The following is a 24,633-nucleotide window of genomic DNA, read 5'->3' as shown; positions in this document are numbered from 1 at the left end:
GGAGATTTGTCTATGAAGAATAACTAGAAAAACCACAAGGCTACAAAATTTGGCTGTGCAGCACTGTGGTGCTGGTATTATGGGAGACAGCTGAGATGAAAAATGACAGGCAGGTCTACTCCTGACTGCTTCTGACATGGCATCAGAGGGAGATGGAGCAGATTCAGCAGAGAAGCCAAATTGCTCATAGAGGTAGGAGGAACAGGAGCACAAAACCTTACCAATCTAGCATTATTAGGGAGCACTTCTCCAGCCTGCACCGAAGCTGGGAGCAATATGTTCACTGGCTGCATTTCACCAAGGAGGTGGTCACAGAACTTTGCCACCTCTTGGAATCATGCCTAAAGCGTCAGAGCAGGATGAGGACAGTGTTGCCAATGGTCATCAAAGTGACCTTGGAACGAGCGATATTCAAGCATATCGTAATTTGTTGTATGTGGCTGTATCCGCAAGGACACAGAGAGGACTTTTTTTGCCTTCTCTCTGTGAGAAGCAGGTGAAACAAACACTTGGCTAATTTTCCAGGACAGTGGGCATCCCATGGTACAGAGAGCCATTGACTGCCTGCACTTGGCCTTTTGCAGACACCCTACCTCACTGGGACGATGTACCAAAACTGCAAGCGTGCCAGTTACTCATTGTGTGAGAACATCATGCTGATGAATGCCTCCTATCCTGGCAGCATTCATGATGTTTGCATCCTGTGCCAGTTAGCTGTTCCAGCAATCTTTGAACCACTATGTCGAACCCGAGGGTGGCTATTCAGGAACAAGGGCTATTCATGGTACGCCCGGTTGATGACTCCACTCTGCAATCCCAATCTATGGTCAGCACTCAAACAATGAAAGCCAGGATGTGACGAGGAGCAGATTAGACCATCAGTGTGCTAAAGCAATGGTTCTGCTGCCTGGACTACTTGTAGGGTGTAATCCAGTATCTGCCAGAGCGGACATGGTAGTTTGCTGCACCCTCTACATCTTTTGCAACCTGGCATGAGAGCACAGCCACCAGGGCATTGATGACCATCCCAGGAGGAGGATGAGGAAGGAGAGGAGAATGAGGAGGTGTATGAAGAATGGACGAGGCCGCCAGCACGTCCATGTTCCAAACAGGCAATCCACATCACTTGCCATCTCTCCCTTATGGACCACCAGGTTGTTGGCATTAACAGCCATGGCCAGCTTCCCCATTGCCTTCTGAACAATTGCCTGGAGGGCTTCCTGATGCCCTGAGAAAAGAGAGCCTCTCCCTTCCGTCCATCTCCATCCTAATTCCTGGAGCATGCCCTCATCTTTTGCATCATTTTTGGGCCTTCCTGAAGCTTTTTCCAACATTGCCCTACCTGTTCCGGGGCCTGCTGCAGTCAGAATGCACCTCACTTTCAAGAGGTGTAGTTTGGCAGTGAAGACTTTAATTGATGCCAGCCTTGCATGAACTTGGGCCACCTGCTGAGGTATGCAGCCACTGAGCAGTGCATTCAGAGCTCTGCTGAATGCCACAATCATGGAACTGAGCAGGCAGCACAAAGTTTGCATTAGTTCAGTCAGGCACAGGATAACCACACATCCTAAGCTCTGTGGCTAAATGCAAGAACTATCCAATTTAGTCCCTGAAATTGTTTTATTGCAAGTATTATGAGAGGTTTTGATAATATATAGGAGGGAAATTATTTTCAATGCTCAACTAGAGGGCATACATTTAAAATCATCACCCAAAGAATGAAAAGGTTTTTTTTTTATGCAGAAGATTGTTAAAACATGGAATTCCCAGACAAAACATTGATAGAAATGAAATTTAAAATTACTTTGAAAATTGAAGCGTATAAATGCTTAAAACAAATTAACAGGGGATGGGGAAACGAGCAACAATATGGTGCTAAGTAGATAACTTATTTAGAGAGCTGGTGTTGATGTGATGGACAAAATGTTCTCCTTCATTGTTGTGAAATTATATGGTTTTATTATTCCTACGTGGCCTCTAATAATAATATATTGCCTGCTGTTACTACAGTAACAAAGCAGCATAGCAGTAAATATCTTCTCTAAACACCTCAACCATCACAAGCAAGGTTGCTAGTTTGCACTTTCATGGAAAAATGTTGGAATCCTAGCCTATCATCCAAGAATTCCAGAATATCCTATAATAAGAATGAAACTTGACTTGGCATACAACCAGTAGGCCTGGTCATGGGTTTCTAAGTTGGCACAGACCAACACTCTGCCATGCTTACTGGATATGTGAAGCATCTCTTGATAGGTCTAGGGTGAAGTATTACAATGAAAATTTGGGCAGGAGTAAACATCTGTCTATTTTATCATCGACTGAACACGCGACTTCCATGCAGAAGCAACTGGACTTGTGCTAAATTTGTATATTGCAGCAAAAAAAGGGATGAGTAGCAGGCAAAAAAAAAAATAATGACTGGAAGCAAAGGACAACAAACGCCCATGTAAGACAGTAGGGTGATTTTTTTTATTATTCATGTGATGTGGGCATTGCTGGTGAGGCCAGCATTATCACCCAGCCCTGGTTGCCCTTGAGAAGGTAATGGTGAGCTTCCTCCTTGAACCATTGCAGCCTATGTGATGTCGGTACACCCACAGTGCTGTTAGGGAAGGAGTTCCAGGATTTTGATCCAGCAACAATGAAAGAATGGTGATATATTTCCAAGTCAGGATGGTGAGTGACTTGGAGGGGAACTTCCAGGTAGTGGTGTTCCCATCTATCTGCTGCCCTTGTCCTTCTAGATGGTAGCGGTCATGGGTTTGGAAGATGCTGTCTAAAGAGGCTTGGTGAATTCCTGCAGTGCATTTTGTAGATGGTACATGCTGCTGCCACTGTGTGTTGGTGGTGGAGGGAGTGAATGTTTGTGGATGGAGCACCAATCAAGTGGGCTATTTTGTCCTGGTTAGTGTTGAGGTTCTTGAGTGTTGTTAGAGCTGCACTTTTCCAGGCAAGTGGAAAGTATTCTATCACACTCCTGACTTGTGCCTTGTAGATGGTGGACAGGCTTTGGGGAGTCAGGAGGTGAGTTACTCACTGCAGCGTTCCTAGTCTCTGACCTGCTCTTGTAGCCACAGTATTTATATGGCTAGTTCAATTCAGTAACCCCCAGGATGTTGATAGTGGGGGACTCAGTGATGGTAATGCCATTGAAAGTCAAGGGGCTATGGTTAGATTCTCTCTTGTTGGAGGTGGTCATGACCAGTCACTTTTGTGGTGCGACCTTGTCACTTGTCAACCCAAACCTGGATATTATCCAGGTCTACTGCATTTGGGCATGGACTGCTTCAGTATCTGAGGCATCACGAATGGTGCTGAACATTGTGCAATCATCAGCGGACAACCCCACTTATGACCTTAACGTGGAAGGAAGGCCATTGATGGGACAGCTGAAGATGGTTGGGCCTGGGACACTACCCCAAGGAACTCCTGCAGTGATGTCCTGGAACTGAGATGATTGACTCCACAACCACAACCATCTTCCTTTGTGCTAGGGATGACTCCAACCAGTGTTGTGTTTTCCCCTGGTTCTCATTGACTCCAGCTTTGCTAGGGCTCTTTAATGCCACACTCTGTAAAATGCTGCCTTGATGTCAAGGGCAGTCAATCTCACTTCACCTCTGGAGTTCAACTCTTTTGTCCGTGTTTGAACCAAGACTGTACTGAGGTCAGAAGCTGAGTGATCCTGGCAGAGCCCAAACTGGGCATCAGTGAGCAGGTTAATTCTAAGTGCCGCTTGTTAGCACTGTTAGTGACCCCTTACATCACTTTGCTGCTGATCGAGAGTAGACTGATGAGGTGATAATTGGCTGGGTTGGGTTTGTCTTGCTTTTTGTGTACAGGGCACACCTGGGCAATTTTCCACATTTCCAGGTGGATGTCAGTGTTGTAGCTGTACTGGTTCAGCTTGGGAAGGGGCACAACAAGTTCTGGAGCACAAGTCTTCAGTACTATTCCTGGAATATTGTCAGGGCCCATAGCCTTTGCTGTATCCAGTGCCTTCTGCTGTTTCTTGATAAAATGTGGAGTGAGTCCAATTGGCTGAAGACTGGCATCTGTGATGCTGGAGACCTCCAGAGAAGGCTGAGATGGATCATCCACTCGGCACTTCTGGATGAAGATTGTTGCAAATGTTCCAGCCTTATCTTTTGCACTGATGTGCTGGGCTCTTCCATCATTGAGGATGGAGATATTTGTGGAGACTCCTCCTCCAGTGAGTTGTTTAATTGTCCACCACCATTTGTGACTAGATGTGGCAGAACTGCAGAGCTTAGATCTGATCCGTTGGTTGTGGGATCACTTAGCTCTGTCTATCTTATGCTGTTTATGGTGTTTGGCATGCAAGTAGTCCTAAGTTGTAGCTTCACCAGGTTGACACCTCATTTTTAGGTATGCCTGGTGCTGCTCCTGGCATGCCCTCCTGCACTCTTCATTGAAACAGGATTGATCCCCTGGCTTGGTGGTAATGGTAGAGTGGGAGATATGCTGGGTAATGAGGTTACAGATTGTGGTCGAGTACAATTCTGCTGTTGCTGATGGCCCACAGCCCCTCATGGATGCCCAGTCTTGAGTTGTTGGATCTGTCCGAAATGTATCTCATTTAGCACAGTGGTAGTGCCACACAACATGATGGACAGGCCTTTGTCTTCATAAGGTCTGTGTGGTGGTCACTCCTACTGATACTGTCATAGACAGATGCTTCTGTGACAGGCAGATTGGTGAGGATGAGGTCAAGTATGGTTTTCCCTCTTGTTGGTTCCCTAATCACCCGCTGCAGACCCAGTCTAGCAGCTATGTCCTTTAGGACTCAGCTATCTCAGTCTGCAGTGGTGCTACTGAACCATTCTTGGTGATGGACATTGAAGTCCCCCACCTAGAGTATATTCTGTATCCCTGCCATCTTTAGTGCGCCTTTCAAGTGATGTTCAACAAGGCTGGTTTAATTCTTGTATCTCGACTAACTAATAGGTAAAGCAATAGATAAAGAAAAATGGGAGTTGCTTTTATTACAAAATTCATATCTTGAATCACTATGGCAGTATTTAATTGCTCTTACCAAGTTCCACATCCTGGTCATCTGTGTAAATGAGGATAATGTTTGGTCTGATATTCCTGCGGTCTCGCTGAAATCGACCTTTCAATCGCTGAGAAAGGACAGCTAAACCAGGACTGACAAAAGCGACAACACCCAGCACAATCAATCCAAGGGCAAGTCTTGACTGTGACATTTTGTCTCACTTGAGGTCTTCTGTCCTTCAGGGGCGGATAAGCAATTCTTTCCTTTGTTTACGTTTAGTTCTGCAATTTAAAAAGAAAGCAGTAATGTGCATCTGACAAGATGTATAATGTTTGGTCACTCCTGTTACCTCAGAGCTAAGGAAGCCAGCTCAATGCTTTGAGAATACAATGTTTACTTTTTTTATTTAACATTTGCTTTTAGATTAGCACAAATATTTAGAATATTCTTACGTTCTTGAGGTGGAAATTGGGCATGATCCACTTTCAGTCAACAAAGAAGCTGGAGGAAGACCCCAAATTGTGTCATAAGCTTTACTGCAATAATTTAGATGACTTGAAAGGGCCTGTTGCAACCCCAAAGGCAAGTTGCTGGTTTCAGCAGATAAATTTCAGGCAGTTTCCTTTTTGGCAGTGATCCTCAGGAATGTCCCACGGGAAAGGGGACAGAGTAAAGAGGACAACAGGAGCAAGGGGCTGTTTGGGGGGTTGGGGTTGGGGGGGTGGGGGGGGGGGTGGCATTGGTGGTGTTGATTGTGGCCTGGAAATGGGCAGGATGGTGTGGAGCCAGGAACATAAGAACATGAGAAATAGGAGCAGGAGTAGGCCATTTGGCCCCTCAAGCCTGCCCCGCCATTCAATAAGATCATGGCTAATCTGCCCCAGGTCTCAACTCCTCTTTCATGCCAGCTCCTCATAGCCCTCAATTCCCCTGGTATTTCAAAAATCTACCTACCTCCTCTTTAAATACTTTCAGTGATCTAGCTTCCACAACTCTCTGAGATAGAGAGTTCCAGACATTCGCGAATCTCAGAGAGAAGAAATTCCTTTGCATCTCAGGTTTAAATGAGTGTCCCCTTATTCTGTAACTATGTCGGCTAGTTTGAGATTCCCCCACTAGTGGAAACATCTTCTCAACATCTAACCTGTCAAGCCCCCTCAGAATCTTGTACATTTCAATAAGATCATCCCTCGTTCTTCTGAACTCCAATGAATAAAGGCCTAACCTGTTTAGCCATTCTTGATAAGACAACCCCTTCATCCCAGGAATCAGCCTAGTGAATTTCTTTTGAACTGCCTCCAACGCCAGTATATCCTTTCTTAAATACGGGGACCAAAACTGGACACAGAACTCAAGGTGCCACCTCACCAACACCCTGTACAGTTGTAACAAGACTTCCCAATTTTAAACTCCAACCCCTTAGCAATATAATCCAAAATTCCATTTGCCTTTTTAATTACTTGCTGCAGCGCATGCTAACTTTTTACGTTTCTTGCACAAGTACACCCAGTGTGCTGCACTTTGTTGGAGTCTGTCTCCATTTAAATAATAGTCTGCCTTTTGATTCTTCCTAGCAAAGTGCATGACCTCACACTTTCCTACATTAAACTTCATCTGCCTGGTTTTTGCCCACTCACTCAACCTGTCTATTTCCCCTTGCAGATTCCTTATGTCCTCATCACAACATGCCCTCCCACCTAAACAAAAATAAAAATAAAAATACCTGGAAAAACTCAGCAGGTCTGGCAGCATCTGTGGAGAGGAACACAGTTAACGTTTCGAGTACTTAGGTCCTTCCACCTATTTTTGTATCATTATCAAATTTTGATACATTACACTCTGCGTCCCCCCACCCCAAGTCATTAATATAGATAGTAAATAAGTGAGGCCCGAGGACTGATCCTTGTGGCACTCCACTAGTCATGTCTTTCGAACCTGAAAAAGACCTACTAATCCCACCTGCCTGTCTTTTGTGTGTTAACCAATCCTCAATCCATGCTAATACATTACCCCCAATACCCTGAGCTCCTATCTTGTGCACTAACCTTTTATGTGGCACCTTGTCAAATGCCTCTGGAAATCCAAAAACACTGTCTACTGTGCTTGTTTTATCCTCAAAGAACTCTAGCAAATTTGTCAAACATGATTTCCCTTTCACAAAACCATGTTGACGCTGTTTGATTGCGTTAAGCTTTTCTAAATGTCCGGCTATTTCTTCCTTTATAATGGACTCCAGCATTTTCCCAATGACAGATGTTAGGCTGACTGGCCTTTGTCTCCCTCCCTTCTTGAACAGGGGTATCACATTAGCGGTGTTCCAATCTGCTGGGACCCTCCCGGAATCCAGTGCCTCCACTATCTCTGCAGCCACTTGATGACTTGTCTGTCTTCAGTCTCACTAGTTTCTCAAATACTTTGTCCCTCATGATAGAGACTGTTACAAGATCTTTCCTCCCATTAGCTCCTTGCTTATCTGATATCTCTGGAATGTTTAGTGTCCTCCACGGTGAAGACCGATGCAAAATATTGGTTTAAATTATCTGCCATTTCCCTGCTCCCCATTATCAATTCACAAGTCACATCCTCCAAGGGTTCCACACTCACTTTAGCTAATCTCTTTCTTTTTATATACCCGTAGAAGCTCTTGCTGTTAGTTTTTATATTTCTTTCCAATTTACTTTCATAATCAATTTTCTCCCTCTTTGAGCTTTTTAGTCATCCACTGCTGGTTCCTAAAACATTCCCAATCCTCTGGCCTACCACTAGTTTTCGCCATTTTGTATGCCTTAGTTTTTGATTGGATACTCTCCTTGACCACCTTTGTTAACCACGGGTGGTTCATTCTTCTTATCGAGTCCTTCTTTTTGACCAGGATAAATTTTTGCTGAGCATTATGAAGTATCTACTTAAATGTCTGCCACCGCTCACCTACTGACCTCCCCCTTGGTCTAATTTCCCAGCCTGCTTTAGACAAGTCTTTCTTCAGGAGAAACACTCTTGCTTTTCCTAGCTCCACATCAATTGTAAGAAAAATAATTTACCTGCATTTTTGGTGGTGACCACTTACTAGGTTAAATTGAAAATCTAAGTGGAGGAGGATCAATCCTTTTCAATCAGGCAACCCCTGTGGGGATAACCTAAATCGGGCAGAAGGCCCCTCATTATCAGATGCAGGGGGCCTCATGCCTACCTCAGGTAGCTGCCAGATGCCTAAAAATTATCCAAGCTCAATATGTTGTTGGAAGGTGTGCAGGACAAACTAGTCACTTTTGACCTGATTCCTTTCTGGAACATAGAATAAACAATGACTAATTTCTTCCTCATGATGCTATAATGGTGCAAGGCACTATAAGTTAGCAATTGGAGAGGAATATGCATGGATGCAGCACATCACCATATCAAGTGAACCATAACAGAAGAAATAGCAAAATGCAACAATCAATTAATACATGCCTAACGGTGCATTTCAAACAATTGTTATAATGTCTAATAAGGATCAAAATTGACACTTTATACCAATAAAAATAAGGAAAGCAAATTTGAATAAATTTTGCTACAATGAACAGCCAATGGAATGCATTCTGTTGTTTGGCTTGTTAGTGATTGTTTCAACAGCAGGAAATACCTGGTGCTTAATAATCTTTGACCTGATTATACACACAATTTGATGTTCATTATTCAATAGATGCCATGCTGCCCTTTTTTCCCAAAACAATGTCAATTTAGACAGGCATCAAAGAGAGTTCAAACAAAGCAGTGACTAGTGACAGTGTCCATGGCATTAGAATTTTATACAGAGTACAGAGATGGTGTGTGAATTTAAATCATGAATAGCAATATGTGGATTTTATTATGCTGTGATAGCCAACTGTGACACAAATATTTTTTTGAACAAGAGAAGTTGGATGTACAAAGAGACGTATTAAACAACAGAAATAAAAACAGAAAATGCTGAAAAAAATCTCAACAGGCCAGGCTGCAGTGGAGAAAGAAACGGTATAAACATTTCCGGTCAATGACTGTTTGAAGTTTACAGAAACATTGGGCAGAACCTTGTGGTGAGGTTGTTGGGGGCTGGGGGTGGGTTCATTTCATTAGTTGGGAGGGTGGCGGCTGGGACTGCATCACCTTCCTGCCTCCACCCCAAGTGAGTCCTGGGTGGGAAGGCCCAGCTGCCAATTGGGGCCATTAAGTAGGCGATTAATGCTCACTTAAGAGCCTTATCTCACTGTCACTGGTATTAACCTAGTGATGGGCAGGGCCTCATCATGCAGGGAATATGACAAGCAAACCCTGGCTTTGAGGCCCCTGTTCACAGGCGCTCAGTGCCTGATCAAGACACTTGACAGTGGGAAGGGAAGGGCCTGCTGAGGGCCACCCCCTGCCTTTGCTGCTGACACTTCATTGCTCCCACTCCCTGTGACCCCCTTCTCACCATCATTCACCTGTGCCCGGGTCCCTCCTTGATCAGAGGCCTCAGGATGGGTGTCATGCTGGCAGCAGCCACTGACTCCCTAGTGGCGCTGCTGAGTACAAAAGAGCTGCCAGCCTTCCGCCTCCTCTGGGTCCTTGATCCCAGGAGAAGTCCCATCACTGGCCTGTCAAGTGCTTGGGTAGTACAAGATATGGTGGGCTTTCCCAAAAAAGAGGCAACAAGGGGGTCTCACCAGTTCTCCAAGACCCCCTTTGCCTGCACAAGATTCTGCCCCTTAACTCTGTTTCTCTCTCCACAAATGCTGCAAGATCTGCTGAGTGTTCCCAGTCTTTTCTGTTTTTATTTGATTTCCAGCAGCCACAGTATTTTGCTCCTGTATTAAACAACAGCACTAGATAAGGAACACAGTTAATGTTTCAAGTCTGGACTCGAAACGTTAACTGTGTTCCTCTCCGCAGATGCTGCCAGACCTGCTGAGTTTTTCCAGGTATTTTTATGTTTGTTTTGGATTTCCAGCTTCCACAGTTTTTTGCTTTTATCTTTTTATTATAGCACTAGATAAGGATCTTTCTGCACACACTGGGATTTAGGTATATTTAGCTTTTTTTTTTACCATTTTCTCTGCTTGCTTCAAAAATAGAATAAAGAATGAGCAAGAGCAAAGGAATGGGAATTATTGTCTGGAATTGAAGTGACTATGTTTTTCCTGAAACTAAATTTTCCCACCACCATTGATATTGAGTGTCATGGATGAATCTGCAGAAAGCTCAGTGTGTGGCAACATTTTAGTTCAAACCTGAATTTACAGTTGGACACCATAGGACAGGAAGGAGTCCATGAATTCTTGCAAAAGTTTGACATTAGTGTGAAGTGATTTTATTTTTGTTGATGACATCATTTTTGTTTTGCGCAAAGGCTAAATGTGTATAGGCTTTGATTTTGTGGTTGTAATGGTGGTAAAACTGTCAGTGCTCACTGTCATTACTCTGTGAAACTGATAGCAACTTCTGGCATTGGCACATATACAATTAAATGCAACAATCCAGAAATTGCTGTCAATGATTCCCTATTCCTCCACAGTGTGTGCTGCTGAAGTCTCACAGAAGATGAAAACCTTAGAAATCTCTTGCATTGATACAAATTTCCACTTTGTATGCTATTAGTATCATCATAAAACCCCATGAAAAAGTTATGTTTGCTTGTATGAAGAGTAGCTGCTTTTAATGGTTTACTGTGCCATGATTACTATGACAGCCTCTCTGGCTCTGAAAAATTAATTGTATATTTGTCAAATATCTCCATACAACTTACATGGTTTTTTGAAAAAAATGAGAACTCCCCTTTAGTTGGTGCCAGAATGAAATCCACAGCACAGAGATTGCGGGATATTTGTAGCCAGCTTTCTTAGAAATCAAAGGCGAGCATCATTACTTGTCACTGACTCCAAAATCTAGGCCATTGTTTAAGCCAAGTGTTGCAGCCCAACTAATTACAAAGTGAAGTACATGGAATCTTATTCCACATAACTCCAGTATGTCAAGCGTAGACTCTGGACTCAGGGTCCATTTGTGCTTTAACTTCTATGTTGATTTAATACAAACCAGTTCTCGTAAATAGAGGATTAGTTATGAAAGAATTGTAGAGTGGAAAAAAAATTGTACTTATAATTCAATAAATAATGATTTTTCTTATACAAAACATGTACTGTTGTTTTTCTGCATCACACCTTCCTTCTCATGGGGAAGCAGGCAAGTGTACTGCTCCAAGAACTCTCCCAATGACTTCCCAAATACCGACTAGCTAAGCAAGAGCAAGTGGGGACTCACTTTCCCATTTTCCCTCCTTTCTTTTCTGTGGTTAATTGACTAGTTTCAGGGACTCATCACCTAAGAGGTTGCCTGCCATGTCACATGAAATGGCACAGAATGTTACAGTATAATGCCAATATACCAATGTCAATCTATATTTTATACCCTCCTTACTTCACATGTACAGCCATCTTCATACCCACTTCATATATTTGGACCTCTTGGTTTACTCTGCCCCAGATCATCAGTACAATAGCAATCTGGTAACCTGATATGAGTTTGCACCACCCTTCCCAAATCCACCCCTCCTTTTGGTCTTGTAACATGGGACAGGATTTTATGTTCCTTCAGATTCCTGCCCTGCAACCCCAGTCGAAAAAGTCCTGTTGAGCATTCCCCATTACCTGACTGGTTGCTCTGCAGCATTTTGATACTCATCAGGTCATTAACTGGCTCAGAGCAAGACTTCCGGCCTATTTGGGGAGGAAGTGCCCCCTCCAAGAGCTGCTGGCCAATCCAATAGCTGGCAGCTCTCTGGTTCCAGCAGTGTCACCAGGAGCAGTGGCCATTACTGGGACTGCAGCCAGTCACCAATAAAGATATTCACAGAAGCCAGATGGGGAGGTAACTTGGAGGGAGGGGGTGGTTTTGGCAGACCCAGACTAGGAGGATTCAGCAAGAGGGGTGGGGGGCTGCAGTGCACAGGCCAAGGAAGGTGAGGTGAAACTTGCAGGGGGTGGGGGGGAAAGAGAAGAGACCCCCCCCACCCCACCCTTTCCCACCAATAGCAAGAGGAGTGAGACCTGGCAGGCTTCAAACTTGGCACTGGCCTCCACCTATCGCAAGAAAAATTGCAACAGGGGCATAGGAGGGCCCTAAGTGGTCATTAATTGGCACTCAAGAATCTCAAGTGGTCCAAGAGCAGGTGGAATACCCAATGCCTTGCCAACCGTGCTTAAAATTGCGGTGGGGTTGGATGCAATTAGGTAGGCAGTGAGAATGACACCTATGGTATTATGCCCAATTTTATGCCCCACCCACCTGCCAACACACCCCTAAGGGAGAATAAAATTCTGCCCATACTGTAAACCCCTTATACTAGGGAGGTACATACTCCTTAAGATAGGAAGTGAAAAAGGCCAGCATAGATGTATGCAAACTATGCATGTTACCTTTCTCCGCTCCACTGCATTTAGAAAATTAAACTGAGTCTTTATTCACAACTAGCTCATCTAATGATACTTCTAATAAAACCATATTATACTTATATATAGGATTCTAATAAAACTTTAACTAATACATATGCAGGAATACTTAAAGTACTAGTGAGTATTAAAATTTGCCATTAAAGTTAATTCATATATTTTTCTCTTTTAATTGTGCCTATAAATGATCATTTCTTGCTACCCTGTCCTATATATTACACATGCACTGTAGACACCAGAGTTAACCAGTTAATAACAGTTAATGACCTGTCTAAGAACTACAGATACCGTTAGTCTGGAAGCTTTAATTTTTTCATTCAGCTTTTCTCATTGCCACTGTTTTTTTTCATTAACCTTAATAATGTACTATACAGTAAACAGCTATCTTATGAAATTATTTACTTCAAAAGAATGAAAGTATAAACCTGTAAGGCAAATGACTGATCATTACCCTTCGGTGTTTCAGCAGTGGCTTTTGTTAGAGCCATTACCTTCATGCAAACTGTATGAAGCTATTTTCTTGAACATATCAATTATCACAGTATCAACATCCAGCTGGGGGCAGAAACATAGTGACCCTTGTTCATTAAATATGCTGGTAGACATTTCTAAGCATTATCTTCTTACCTCATCTGTTGAGTCCTTTCTACAGCTTCTATCTCCAGAGCTCTCAGTGCAGCCTCTCAGTGCTCTTTCAGATGCTGTCAGTCAGTCACATGAGCTCAATATCCCTGTCCCTCGCAAATGTACTGACTTAATTTTGCTGTTTTAGCTCCTATGCATCCCGTTCCAATAACTGAGGCTGGAGGTCACGCTCTGCAATTTACCACCATGTGGCCGTTCTATCTTGCAGTTAAGCTGAGATTTATTTTGAATATATACACTGCACTAGGGATTTAAATGCTGAGTAACAATAAAACATCCTGTCATCTATATTAGACTAGTCTTTAATCCTTGGAGAGCAGCAAAGGCATTGGTGCAGCCTTTATGTTAAAGCAGGTCAGCATTGTATTTCATTGGTCAAATACTTTTAACACTTGCTTTTATGGACATTTTTCTTCTTAACCAAGCAGATACTTTAATATAAGCATTTCTTAATTAACAAAACAAGAAAACATTATAAAAATATCTAAATAATGTTTCTAAAATTATGGCTGTGAACAGTTGAAATCCATCAAGATTCTACAACTCGTTCAATAATTGCACTTACATATAACGATCTTTACAAACAAGGGCTGTCTAGTTGTTTTACAACTGCACTCAAAATCGTGCCCAGAATGGGGCTCAAAATTAGCAGGATTCAAACAAATGCGGCATCTGATCTGAGCAATCATGTTTCTTATAGTGACCATTCAAGCCAGACAAAGGTACAGAGAAAGAATTGGGCAGATCGGCCACAATTTGCTTCAAATTAACAGTGAGGTTAATATCATTCACCATTATTTTTATGTAACCTCAGGTGAGGAGCAAATGTGCAGTTAAACTCAAACATTCAAAAGTTGCTGTCCAAGTTGCACTGCTCCACAAACACGGCAATTTGCTGTCTGGCTCACTACTGAAATGCATTGAATGCCATAAAGTTGCTGCTTTAGTATGGTAGAAATGAATTAAGTGCACCATGGAAAGGCAAGTCTTGTCCAATTCAGACTAATTACCTTTTTAGTAATATGATTAACCTTCAAAAAATGTGTTAAAAGTTAATTACTTCTAGTCAACCTCTATGACACTAAAAATGAACTGTTACTTTCTGCACCAAACTGACCCACTCTGTTATGCGTGTGAGGTTTATAAGATGATTAGGTTTTGGGAGTCTCTCTTTAATTCAAGGTGAAATGGAAGAATGAAGAGTCATGCAATCTGCTATGGTTTCTGCCCAACAATAAAGCCTTTGTAGCTTGATTGTCATGGAGATAGAGGAGGGGGCAGGCTATTGAAATGTATGTGCCATATTTTGCACCTAAAAACAAAGGCAAGAGCAGCTGGGCTAACTATGGACAAGCTTTCAGTCTCAGTTTTTTTGGACAGAAAGTGAGAGTTCTCTCGGAGAAACAAAAGGTTGCAGCTAGTGTGGTCCACAGAGAGGAATGTGCTGCCTTTCTGTGGACTACCAGGTAGAACTCCAGAGGGAACACGGTCGCTACTTGGAGACACACATCCTGTGGCAATCTGAAAACTGCAGAGGATTTGTCCTGGCATGGCTGAGGGTAGCAATCACCTGAAGTAGTCCTTACTGCTGGTAGTCTATTCGGAAATTCTCCGGAAAATGAGCGAAGTACCTTTAGACAGTCACGCAATGTTATGATGTGGTGAAATGGGGAGAAGTGAACCTGTTGGAACCTGGGAATGATGTTGGACTGGTTCCTGTAAAAACTGCAATACTGCGGAGAGCAGGCAGTGAAGCATGATTGTGGAATGGGGTTTTCAGACATGTAAAAGTTGAAGGGGGATATATTTTCTGCAGATTAGAGTACTAGTTGTCTACTAAGTAATGTTTACTTATGTTGCTTTCACTTTCTTTCTTACAGTAAAAGCCTTAAAACTAAAAATCTTGTCATGCAATTCATTTAAGTCAGTCACTGGGAACTCAAATATCTTTTAAAAAGTTATTGGTATCTCTGATGATTGTAAAAACTCTAACTTACACTTCATTAGTCCTTGCACTGTTAATTTCCCAATCCTTCAATCTGGTTGGTTAAGGAGATACACAGTTGCTTGCCCTGTTCACTTAGGTAATAGAGGAATTGTTTTGCTCGCTGCAATATAATCAGGTCACATTGTTAATTACTTGCCATCCCAAAATTTAAAAATCTAAGAATGTGAGAATAAGTATAACCAACAGCAGACAGTTTTAGATACTTTATCCAAATGTATTGCAGTTGTTTTGAATTGTTGGCAGGTTGGATAGCAGATGTATAACCTGGTATAACAGATAAAATTAAAATTCAAGTGATACTCAAGTGACCACTCAAGTGATGTTCAATAACATTACTGTCACTGATACCCCACTAACAACATCCTGGTGGTTACCACTGACTAGAAACTAAACTGAACTAGCCATATAAATACTGTGGCTATAAGAGCAGGTCAGAGGCAAGGAATCCTGTGACGAGTAACTCACCTCCTGACTCCCCAAAGCCTGTCCACCATCTACAAGGCACAAGTCAGGAATGTGATGGAATACTCCCCACTTGCCTGGATGAGTGCAGCTCCCACAACACTCAAGAAGCTTGACACCATCCAGAGCAAAGCAGCCTGCTTTATTGGCACCACACCCACAAACACTCACTCCCTCCACCACCGACGCATAGTAGCAGCAGTGTGTACCATCTATAAGATGCACTGCAGGAATTCACCAAAGCTTCTTCGACAGCATCTTCCAAACCCACGACCACTGCCATCTAGAAGGACAAGGGCAGCAGATAGATGGGAACACCACCGCCTGGAAGTTCCCCTCCAAGTCACTCACCATCCTGACTTGGAAATATCACCGTTCCATCACCTGTCGCTGGATCAAAATCCTGGAATCCCTTCCCAACAGCACTGTGGGTACACCTACACCACATGGACTGCAGCTGTTCAAGAAGGCAGCTCACTACCTTCTTCTCAAGGGGAACTAGCGATGGGCAATAAATGCTAGCCCAGCCAGTGAAGCCCACATCCCATGAACGAATGAAAAAAAATTGTATTTTTCCCAGGGTGCTAGAAGTAGTGGCAGATTGTATGTGCTGCCCAAGTAAATATTTTCAAAAATTCAGTTAGAAATGGCCAAAAAAGGGGTGATTGAAGGAAGGTGTATGTGGTGCCCTCATTGAAAAATGGATTAACATTGCAACGAGGCAGCTGGGTGTTATGCTGCCTTGAAGGATCTCACAACCATGATGAGTTAATCTATTTTTTTGTGATGATGGCTGAGGAAGGTATGGTATTCAGGACATTTCTGTTCTTCAAATAGTGCTAGAACATCCACTTAAGCCAGCAAAACAGACAAACAGAACCTCAGTTTAGCATTTCATCCCAAGAACAGCACCTCAACCACTTTCATCATTGGGCTTTCATCCTGGAAGTAGCCAGGATAATCATGTGTTGACATATATGGGATAAAATAATTCTAGGATTATAAAAACATTGCACAACATGGTCCAAGTCTATCAACAGGTACATGGATATGAAAAGCAGTATGAAAATTACATGAAGTTAATGCTCAGTGCAGATTTATGATTAATACAGATTATTATTTTGTTAGTCTCTAGGCTACAGCAAAATTATATAAGACAGAGATAGAGAGGGAGATACTGCAGGATAGATATAGAGAGACAAAGAAAGAGATAGAATAGTAGATAGAAGATAAAGGACAGACAAAATTTAGTAGAAATCTTAAATTGTTGATAAAATTAGAGCAATGTGGGAACGTTAATCCTTTAACTTAACACAATTCAATGACAGACTGGTAATGGAGGATGGAAGCTGAAATCCACCATCAGCACATAATACAGTGCAGCGTCTCAAAGTACTACGCACTGCACTGGCATGGTGTGACACCTGACTAGTTATAACCTTCACTGCTTCTGGGCCAGTCTGTTCTCATGCTCTGAGTGACCCTTGACCCCACCCAACCCAGCTTGACCTGAACCACCAATGGCTCAAACTATCCGACCTGAAATCCAGCAAGATCTGAAATCTGGCACGGCCTCAGTGCTGAGGTTGCTGAAACACTGTACCTGTATAACCATAACATAGCATTTACAGACTAAGCCACAAGCAAAATACTGTGGATGCTGGAAATCTGAACCAAAAACAAAAAATGCTGGAAAAAAACTCAGGTCAGACAGCATCTATGGCGAGAAACAGAGTTAATATTTCAGGTCAAGTGACCTTCTGTCAGAACTGAAAAAAGACCTCCAGTCATCAGTAAGTGGAGATGCTTTGTATCCTTGATCAGTCATTCACAGGGTTATGCCCAACAAGAATTAAGGAGCCCTTCAAGTTGCAGCTGCAGTTGCATGTCATTTCTCACTCCACTGATGCGGAACTCTGCCTCACAATGCATAATTAACATGGTCAATTGTGAAATTTGCTAAAGTCATCCCAACAACACTTTGTTGAGTCCCCAAAACTCTATTTGTTTTATTCCCAGCCCTATTGTTTCAGAGACAATCCTAGGAAATTGCATCTTATTTAAATAAATGTTGTCTAGCAGAAAATGTGAGCATTAAGGAAGATGGAAGGGAATATAGAGCACTGAAGGGCTAAGGGCAGAATGGAACTAAACTACCAATTTGCTGCAGAAGGACTGTAACCGAAATGTATTGAGTTGTGGTTCATACCATTGTTATACATTGAGAGACCTTCATTGAACTCAGTGCGGAATAGCCTCATTAGATAAATGGAACATTGCATAAGAAATAAACCAAACGCAAGTCAGGTCTGGTCAATCATGTACTGATTCATCTCTTGGCCAAAAGGAATAATTCAGCCAAGTGCTTAAAAACCAAATGATGGCTGATTTCTGCATAATTGGCTGCTAAAATAATAAATGGAGAGCAGTAGGGCACAGCTGCAAATTCACATAAACAAATGTAGATTTAATGAACCTTACGTGTTCCAACTGATTACAGGAGGGAACGCCAGTGTGTTGATTGATACAGGGGCTATACTTAAACCTCAACTTGGCAGTGTGTAATTTTGACTCCAAACTGATACTTTTTTAGGTTCAGCTTTCCATCATGCTGCTGGAATAATGTGTTTTCACCTTCTCCTATTCAGGGATAATAAATATAATACAAAAATAAATTTATAAAGTGTAAGCTTGCTAAAATGCATTGTCATGTAAAACTTTTAGATAAATTGTATCTTTTATGCTCTGGGACCACTTTTAGGGGGGGGGGGGGAAAAAGCTTGAACACAGGACACAAATTTGTGTTGTTAAGCTGCATTGACCTTTCTCAATATGCATTTGTTAATTTCAAATCAGTTTCAATTAACCTGAAATCAACTCCAGTGTGCTGACCTTGTAACTCTTTCGAGTACAAACATGTTTCCATCTGTTCCTATTCAGATGAAGTTACATTGTTCCATAGTTTGCCATTGTGAGATTTGAACTCTTGATCTTGGGTTACAAGCCCAGTACCATAACCACTTGGCTATTTAGGCCAAGCGTGTTGACCTTGTATTTGTGCTGCCTCAGAAGTGAGGCTAATCATTAATAAAATCTTGATAACCAAAAAAAGGTTTTGGATTGGAACAGTTAGATGTACTAAGAACAAATATAGATCATGTGCTCAAGCTCCGGAACATTGCTCCAATTTAGATATCGGTCCAAAATCCCTACTCTCTGTCTCCTGCCATTCAACCAATTTCTTAACCAGGTCAATAATTTGCCACCAAGTTCATGAGCTTCAGTTTTAGTTAAGAGTCTCTTATGAAGGGCTTTATCAAATGCCTTCTAGAAGACCATATAAACTTCACAGGCATTCCCCTGTCCACTACTTCAGTCATCTCCTCAAAAATTTCAATCAGATTCAGCCGACATGACCTACTCTTTACAAATCCATGCTGGTTTTCCCTGATTAGCTGAAAATTTCAAGGTGTTTAGTACCCTATCCTTAATTACAGACTCTAGTAATTTCCCAACAACAGATGTTAGGCTAACTGTTCTAACTAGGCTAATTATAATTCTTTCAACTATCTTAAAAAGCAGAATGACTAATCTAAAGGAACGGTTCCCAGATTGAGAGAAACTTGGAAGATTATAGTTAAGGCTTGCACAATTTTCTCACCTACTTTCTTAAAAACCCTGGGATGGGAACCATCTGGTCCTCAGAATTTGTCACACTTTAGTGCCATTATTTTCTTCATTACTGCTATTTTGCTTATGTTAATTTTGCTGATTCAATATTAGTCTCCTTGGAATGTCTTAGTTTCATTGACAATATCACCATTGTTAGTTTTCAGGAGGCCCACAATGCTCCTGACAACCCCCTTTTTCCTAATGTAATTGTAAAACTTTGAATTAAAAACTTCTGGTCTGTGGTGATCCCAGGATGTTGATCGTGAGGAATATCTAGCAGAAGTAGTTAGATTCTCTTTTAAGGATATATTCATTGCCTGACACTCTTATAGCACTGATATTACTTGCCACTTATCAACCTAAGTATGTCCGTGATTATCCAATTTGTGCTGGCTACATGCGAGGCCCTGCTTCAGTACTTGCAAAATTGACCTTTATTGCATTTGTAAACATAAATAGATTTACTAAACACTTTCCCACATTGACTATTTCTTCAAATGTGATGCACTTTGCACCATTGTGTTCAATATCAAAGAAAATTAGTTTAAAATTGCTCTTTATTACGGAATCTATTTTATTCATTTCTGTTAACAGTAGCATTTAGTGACCTGGAGTCAAGTATGGACAATTAGGTCACAGCCAATTATTACAATTTATCCCCCTTTGGGACATGATTGCTAACTATTCTAAAAAGAATGCAAATTCTGCCTACAACTTGACAGTATAAGTTACTTTCTATACAGCAAGCAGACCAAAAGCTTGGAAAATAAGCTGCAAAAAAATGCATAAAATATGCAAGTTCATGGGCTGAGCATAGATAAACATGACCACAGCTCACAGGCAGCCCAATTCCAATATTTCATTCACTGTAAGTTGAAGATTTGTGAGATTAATATTCTCTCACCAGAAACGCTACACTATTAAGTCAATGGAGAGATTTGATTCAATTACAGGTTGTGGAGTTTATTGCAGATACTTGATGCTATGTTAAAGTTACGAGCAACATGAAAAATAGTTGTTTGGTAGTACAGAACTTGAGTATTGTTGAAATAAAGACATTTTGTCGAAGCTTTCCATCTTGCACTCATCAGAACAATCACAAGAATACCAATGTCAGGGGAAACAACAATTTTACACTGTATGAGAAAAGAGTGCTGATTGGTTGACAAGTGGACTGTGATTGATAGAGGTGTTGCCATGGAGAATGCACCAGTTAATGGTGACTGACAGTTAACTGCCAAGCATTGTTTGAAATTTTAAACCAGGCAGCTTGACTCTGGTTGGCCTGAGCAATGAACTATTAATGAACTAGCAATAGCTATCATTTATTTTGCTTAGTTGAAACAGGCACAATGTGTACACATGTTCTTTCTGTCTGCAAAGAACAGAGCCCTGTGTGTTAATATATGTAGCTTCCAATATACGCAAATGCGTTGCACTGCGAGCCCAACTGACAATCTTAAATTAGTTGTCAGCATAATTTTTAGCACACTGAGGATTATTTAGCAAATTTTGTCCAAACGCAGAATCACATCTAATGTTGGACACTGTGTTTTGAGTTTTACAAGAATGAGCTGGTTGAGTACAGTCTGTACCTTGCCCATTGCGAACAGCAGAAGGGACATGCTGTTTGATACGATCACCAGTCTCTGGAATGTACGGCCTACATACCTAGCATCACACTGGCACTGAAATTCATATACCACATTACTACTTTGAACAAAAGGAAGGACATCCTTTTGGCTTGATGGTAGCATCCTGTTAGTGGCGAATACCACTCATGTTGCTACTGCATAGTTGCAGCATGAAGCAGCTAGCTATACCGGTTGCCCAAATTTTTGAGATAACTTGTCCTCCCAGGGTAACCTCAGGTAGACTGGGCACCTTTCACAACCAATTTTATAGTGTGTGGAACAATAAGAATCCCAGCCAATGAAGCTAGGCTTGCAGTAGACCGTGAGAGAGAAATCCCTGGCAGATTTCTCAACTAGTATGTCAAGGGAGAGAAGTTAATTTGACTGCTCCATTTCAAAGGTGAATTTTATTGCAGAATGGAGCCCAGTAAGACATGCAAGGAAATTATTAAGTTTGCTATATTTAGATCTGTAGCAGAACGTATCCTCCACATATTGAAAATACACAAGTGGTAGGTGTCATTCCATCGAAGGCACGTTTCTCATGGAATCCAACAAAGATGTTTGTGAGAGGTGGGCCTAGAGGGGACCCCATGGCAACACCATCTATTTGGGCATACTTGGTGTTGTTAAAGCTGAACTCAACTGTGCAAGTTACCGAGTTCATAAGCTCAATGAATACTAATTCACGCCATGGTGGTGGGGCTAGATCACCAGGATAAAGCGGTGCAGCCTAAATATCTATGGCTTCCTCAAGTGGAACATTGGTGAATAGGCTAGCAGTATCAAATGAGCGCATGGACATAGCATTGCTATCGATATGCAAGTCCTGTGCGATTTTCACAAAAGTGAAGGAATCCTTCACTGTGTATCTGGAAAACCTGTTCAAAACAGGTTGTAAAAATTTGCCCAAACATTTGGCCAATACATGCTGTGCAGAACCAGTCATAGATAAGGTCAGGCATAAGGGATATCAATTTTGTGCGTCTTCAGCAGCCCATATGTACGCAAGCGCAGTGAGCTGTGAGGACAAAGCTTGTCATACATATCATGCGGCAGCTTATCGCTCTTACACAAGTCCAGCAATTGTTTTTTTAGCTTATTTTCAAGCAAGGCTGTCTGGTCATATTAAGCGGCAGGTTCAATGGAGGAGCTGGCTGAGGAGGAGATGAAGGAGCTGCACGCCACCTCCGATGAGGAGGGTGCTGACGGGGATGAGGCTGAGGAGTTCCCTGGAATGACACCTAACCTCCTACCGCTTGCATATTTCTGATATGTGGAGGATACGTTTGCTATATTTAAATCCATAGCAGCATGTAATAATTTCCTTGCATGCCTTAATGGGCTCCATCCTGCATTAAAATTCACCTATGAAATGGAGCAGTCAAATGAACTCCCCTTCCTTGACGTACTAATTGAGAAATCTGCCAGGGGTTTCTCTACCACGGTCTACCACAAGCCTAGCTTCATTGGTCAATACACGTGTTGGGATTCTTACAGATCCATGCATTATTAGATTGGTCTTATTGCCAATCTTGTAAATGGGGTCCAAGCCTTTTGCTCACCATGCAAGCTTGATGCTGAAATAGGGCACATCAAAGACATCCTGTGGGATAATAGCTAACTTGACCAGATCATTTTGCAATGTATATCTTACAAACTCATGAACAGGCCTAAGCCTGTCACTTTTGGCCCTGAAAAATGCGCATTCTACCTCAGATTACCCTGGAAGGTAAAATTTGAGCAACAGGTGAAGGTCACTGTTTTACGCTGCTAAAATGCAGTAGTAACACAAGCGTATTCGCCACTAGCAGGGTGCTGCCATTAAGCCAAAAAGATGTTCTTCCTATCACACAAATGAGTAATGTGGTATATGAATTTCAGTGCCAGTGTGATGCTAGGTCTGTAGGCTATACGTCCCAAAGAACTGACAGATCATATCAAACAGCATGTCTCTTCCGTTGTGTGCAACAGGCAGGGTACAGACCGTACCCAACCAGCCAGTGCTTGCAAAACTCAAAACACAGTGTCCAATATTAGATGCGATTCTGCGATTGGACAAAAGTTGCTAAATAATCCTCAGTGTGCTAAACATTATGCTGACAACTAATTTAAGATTGTCAGTCGAGCTCGTAGTGTGGCACATTTGCATGTACTGGAAGGTACATATATTCATTATCAGGTATAATATTAATTTGTAGACAGTAAGAACATGTACTCACATTGTGCCTGTTTCAGCTAAAGAAGATAAGTGATAGCCATTCACTGCTTCATTCTTCAGTGCAATGCCTTGACCAGAGTCAAGCTACCTGGTTTAAATTTCAAACAATACTTGGCAGTTAACTGTCAGTCACCAGTTAACTGTCAGTGCATTCTCCATGGCAATGCCTCTACCAATCACAGTCCACTTGCCAACCAATCAGCACTCTCTTCTCATACAGTATAAAGTTGTTGCTTCCCCTGACATTAGTATCTGTGTGATTGTCCTGATGAGTGCAAGATGAAAAGCTTTGACAAAATGTCTTTTTTCAGCAACATGAAAAATATCTCACCATTTATAAATCTTTACAGTTGTATTAAATAATATGGTCGAGAACAATTCTGCAAGATTAATCCCTAATTAGAAGTGGTTCCTTTCATCTGATGGAGAATTAGTTTGTAAAAGAATAATTAATATGGAAAAATGAATCAACAACCTGGAAACAGCTGATCTGTAAACCAACCTTATGCACATACATACACACGCTTTTCCAAAAGCATTTCAAAACAATTTTATTCAGTGCCGATTCCCGTTAAGCATTTAACCTGGGATGCCATTTTCAATGTAAGCCAGCTATGTGAACTCTGGCTCTCCCATCCATTCCACATGCATACTGGAGATGATAAGCACAAGGTTCGTTTGCACCTGTCACTGGAACTCACCCTGCATTGCATGGTGACAGAAGGGATTATCTCACTATCAGGCACAGCTAGAGTTTTGCCCTCCATGGCACAGGGATCCAGCTGTGTTCTAACAGCAATCATTTGGAGCAATAACGTTGTATATATTTTTTTAAACCTGCAATTAATGTCCAAAACATACCTTCTGCCCTTCTCCATGCCAGCACCCAAGGTTACTGCTTATAGCTGGTGTAGGCAACAAAATTATGTTTTCATACATCAAAGCTGTCAACTCTTATTCATCAGTGGGAAATGCAGCTCTGAACTGTTTTGGTGTGCTTTTATCCTTTTCCCCCACTTCTATCACATTTTCCTGTGCCTATCAAAGTTTTACAACCATTGGTGAAGCAGCGTCCATAAATTATTTTAATAAGAAATTAGTTGCTTGACAAATAGGAATGTTAACAAATCTGAGCAGTGTGCATGGGAGAATGGGATTGGAATAGATCACACTTGGAGCAAAACACTTCCAAGCCTGATGGGCCAAATGGTCTGCTTCTGTGTTAGAATGTTCTAGGACCATCAAAAAGCCTGTGTTTTTAATTCAGAAAGTAACCACCTCGGTCAAAATTGATATTGTTTTCACATCTGCACAAAGTACTGAAATATGGTCATATCTTTCAGCTATCAGCTTTATTGGAATTATTGAAAGTCATGCTATTTTGACTCCAAAGCTTATTTTCCCTTCTTACATAATTGTCCCTCTATAGTTGAGTTCACAGAAAGTTAGAGATGTGTCTTTGTGCTGCAGCTGAGCCTGCCAAAATTAATTAAGATCAGGCAGTTCAACAAGGAGACCTAGCA

At 41.8% G+C, this 24,633-nt stretch overlaps 1 protein-coding gene across 9 annotated transcripts in view; it reads right to left on the bottom strand.

The window, feature by feature from the left end:
* The window catches only part of LOC121286930 (extracellular sulfatase Sulf-2-like), a 369,814-nt gene that overhangs the window by 145,213 nt on the left and 199,968 nt on the right, over window positions 1-24,633 (bottom strand). For 7 of the 9 annotated variants that reach the window (XM_041204225.1, XM_041204226.1, XM_041204227.1 and 4 more), the window contains one exon: window positions 5,060-5,301. In XM_041204225.1, coding sequence (XP_041060159.1) covers window positions 5,060-5,231 — 172 coding nt within the window. In that variant the 5' untranslated portion in view covers window positions 5,232-5,301. Of the gene's footprint in view, window positions 1-5,059; window positions 5,302-6,743; window positions 6,773-15,110; window positions 15,155-24,633 lie in introns of those variants that run through there. The other 2 variants (XM_041204228.1, XM_041204231.1) reach the window with 2 other exon arrangements.

Source organism: Carcharodon carcharias, chromosome 14, assembly GCF_017639515.1.
Source record: "Carcharodon carcharias isolate sCarCar2 chromosome 14, sCarCar2.pri, whole genome shotgun sequence".
Classification (NCBI taxonomy): Eukaryota; Metazoa; Chordata; class Chondrichthyes; order Lamniformes; family Lamnidae; genus Carcharodon; species Carcharodon carcharias.
Note: the sequence above shows the minus strand (reverse complement) of the source record. Positions and strands in the feature narration are given on the sequence as shown.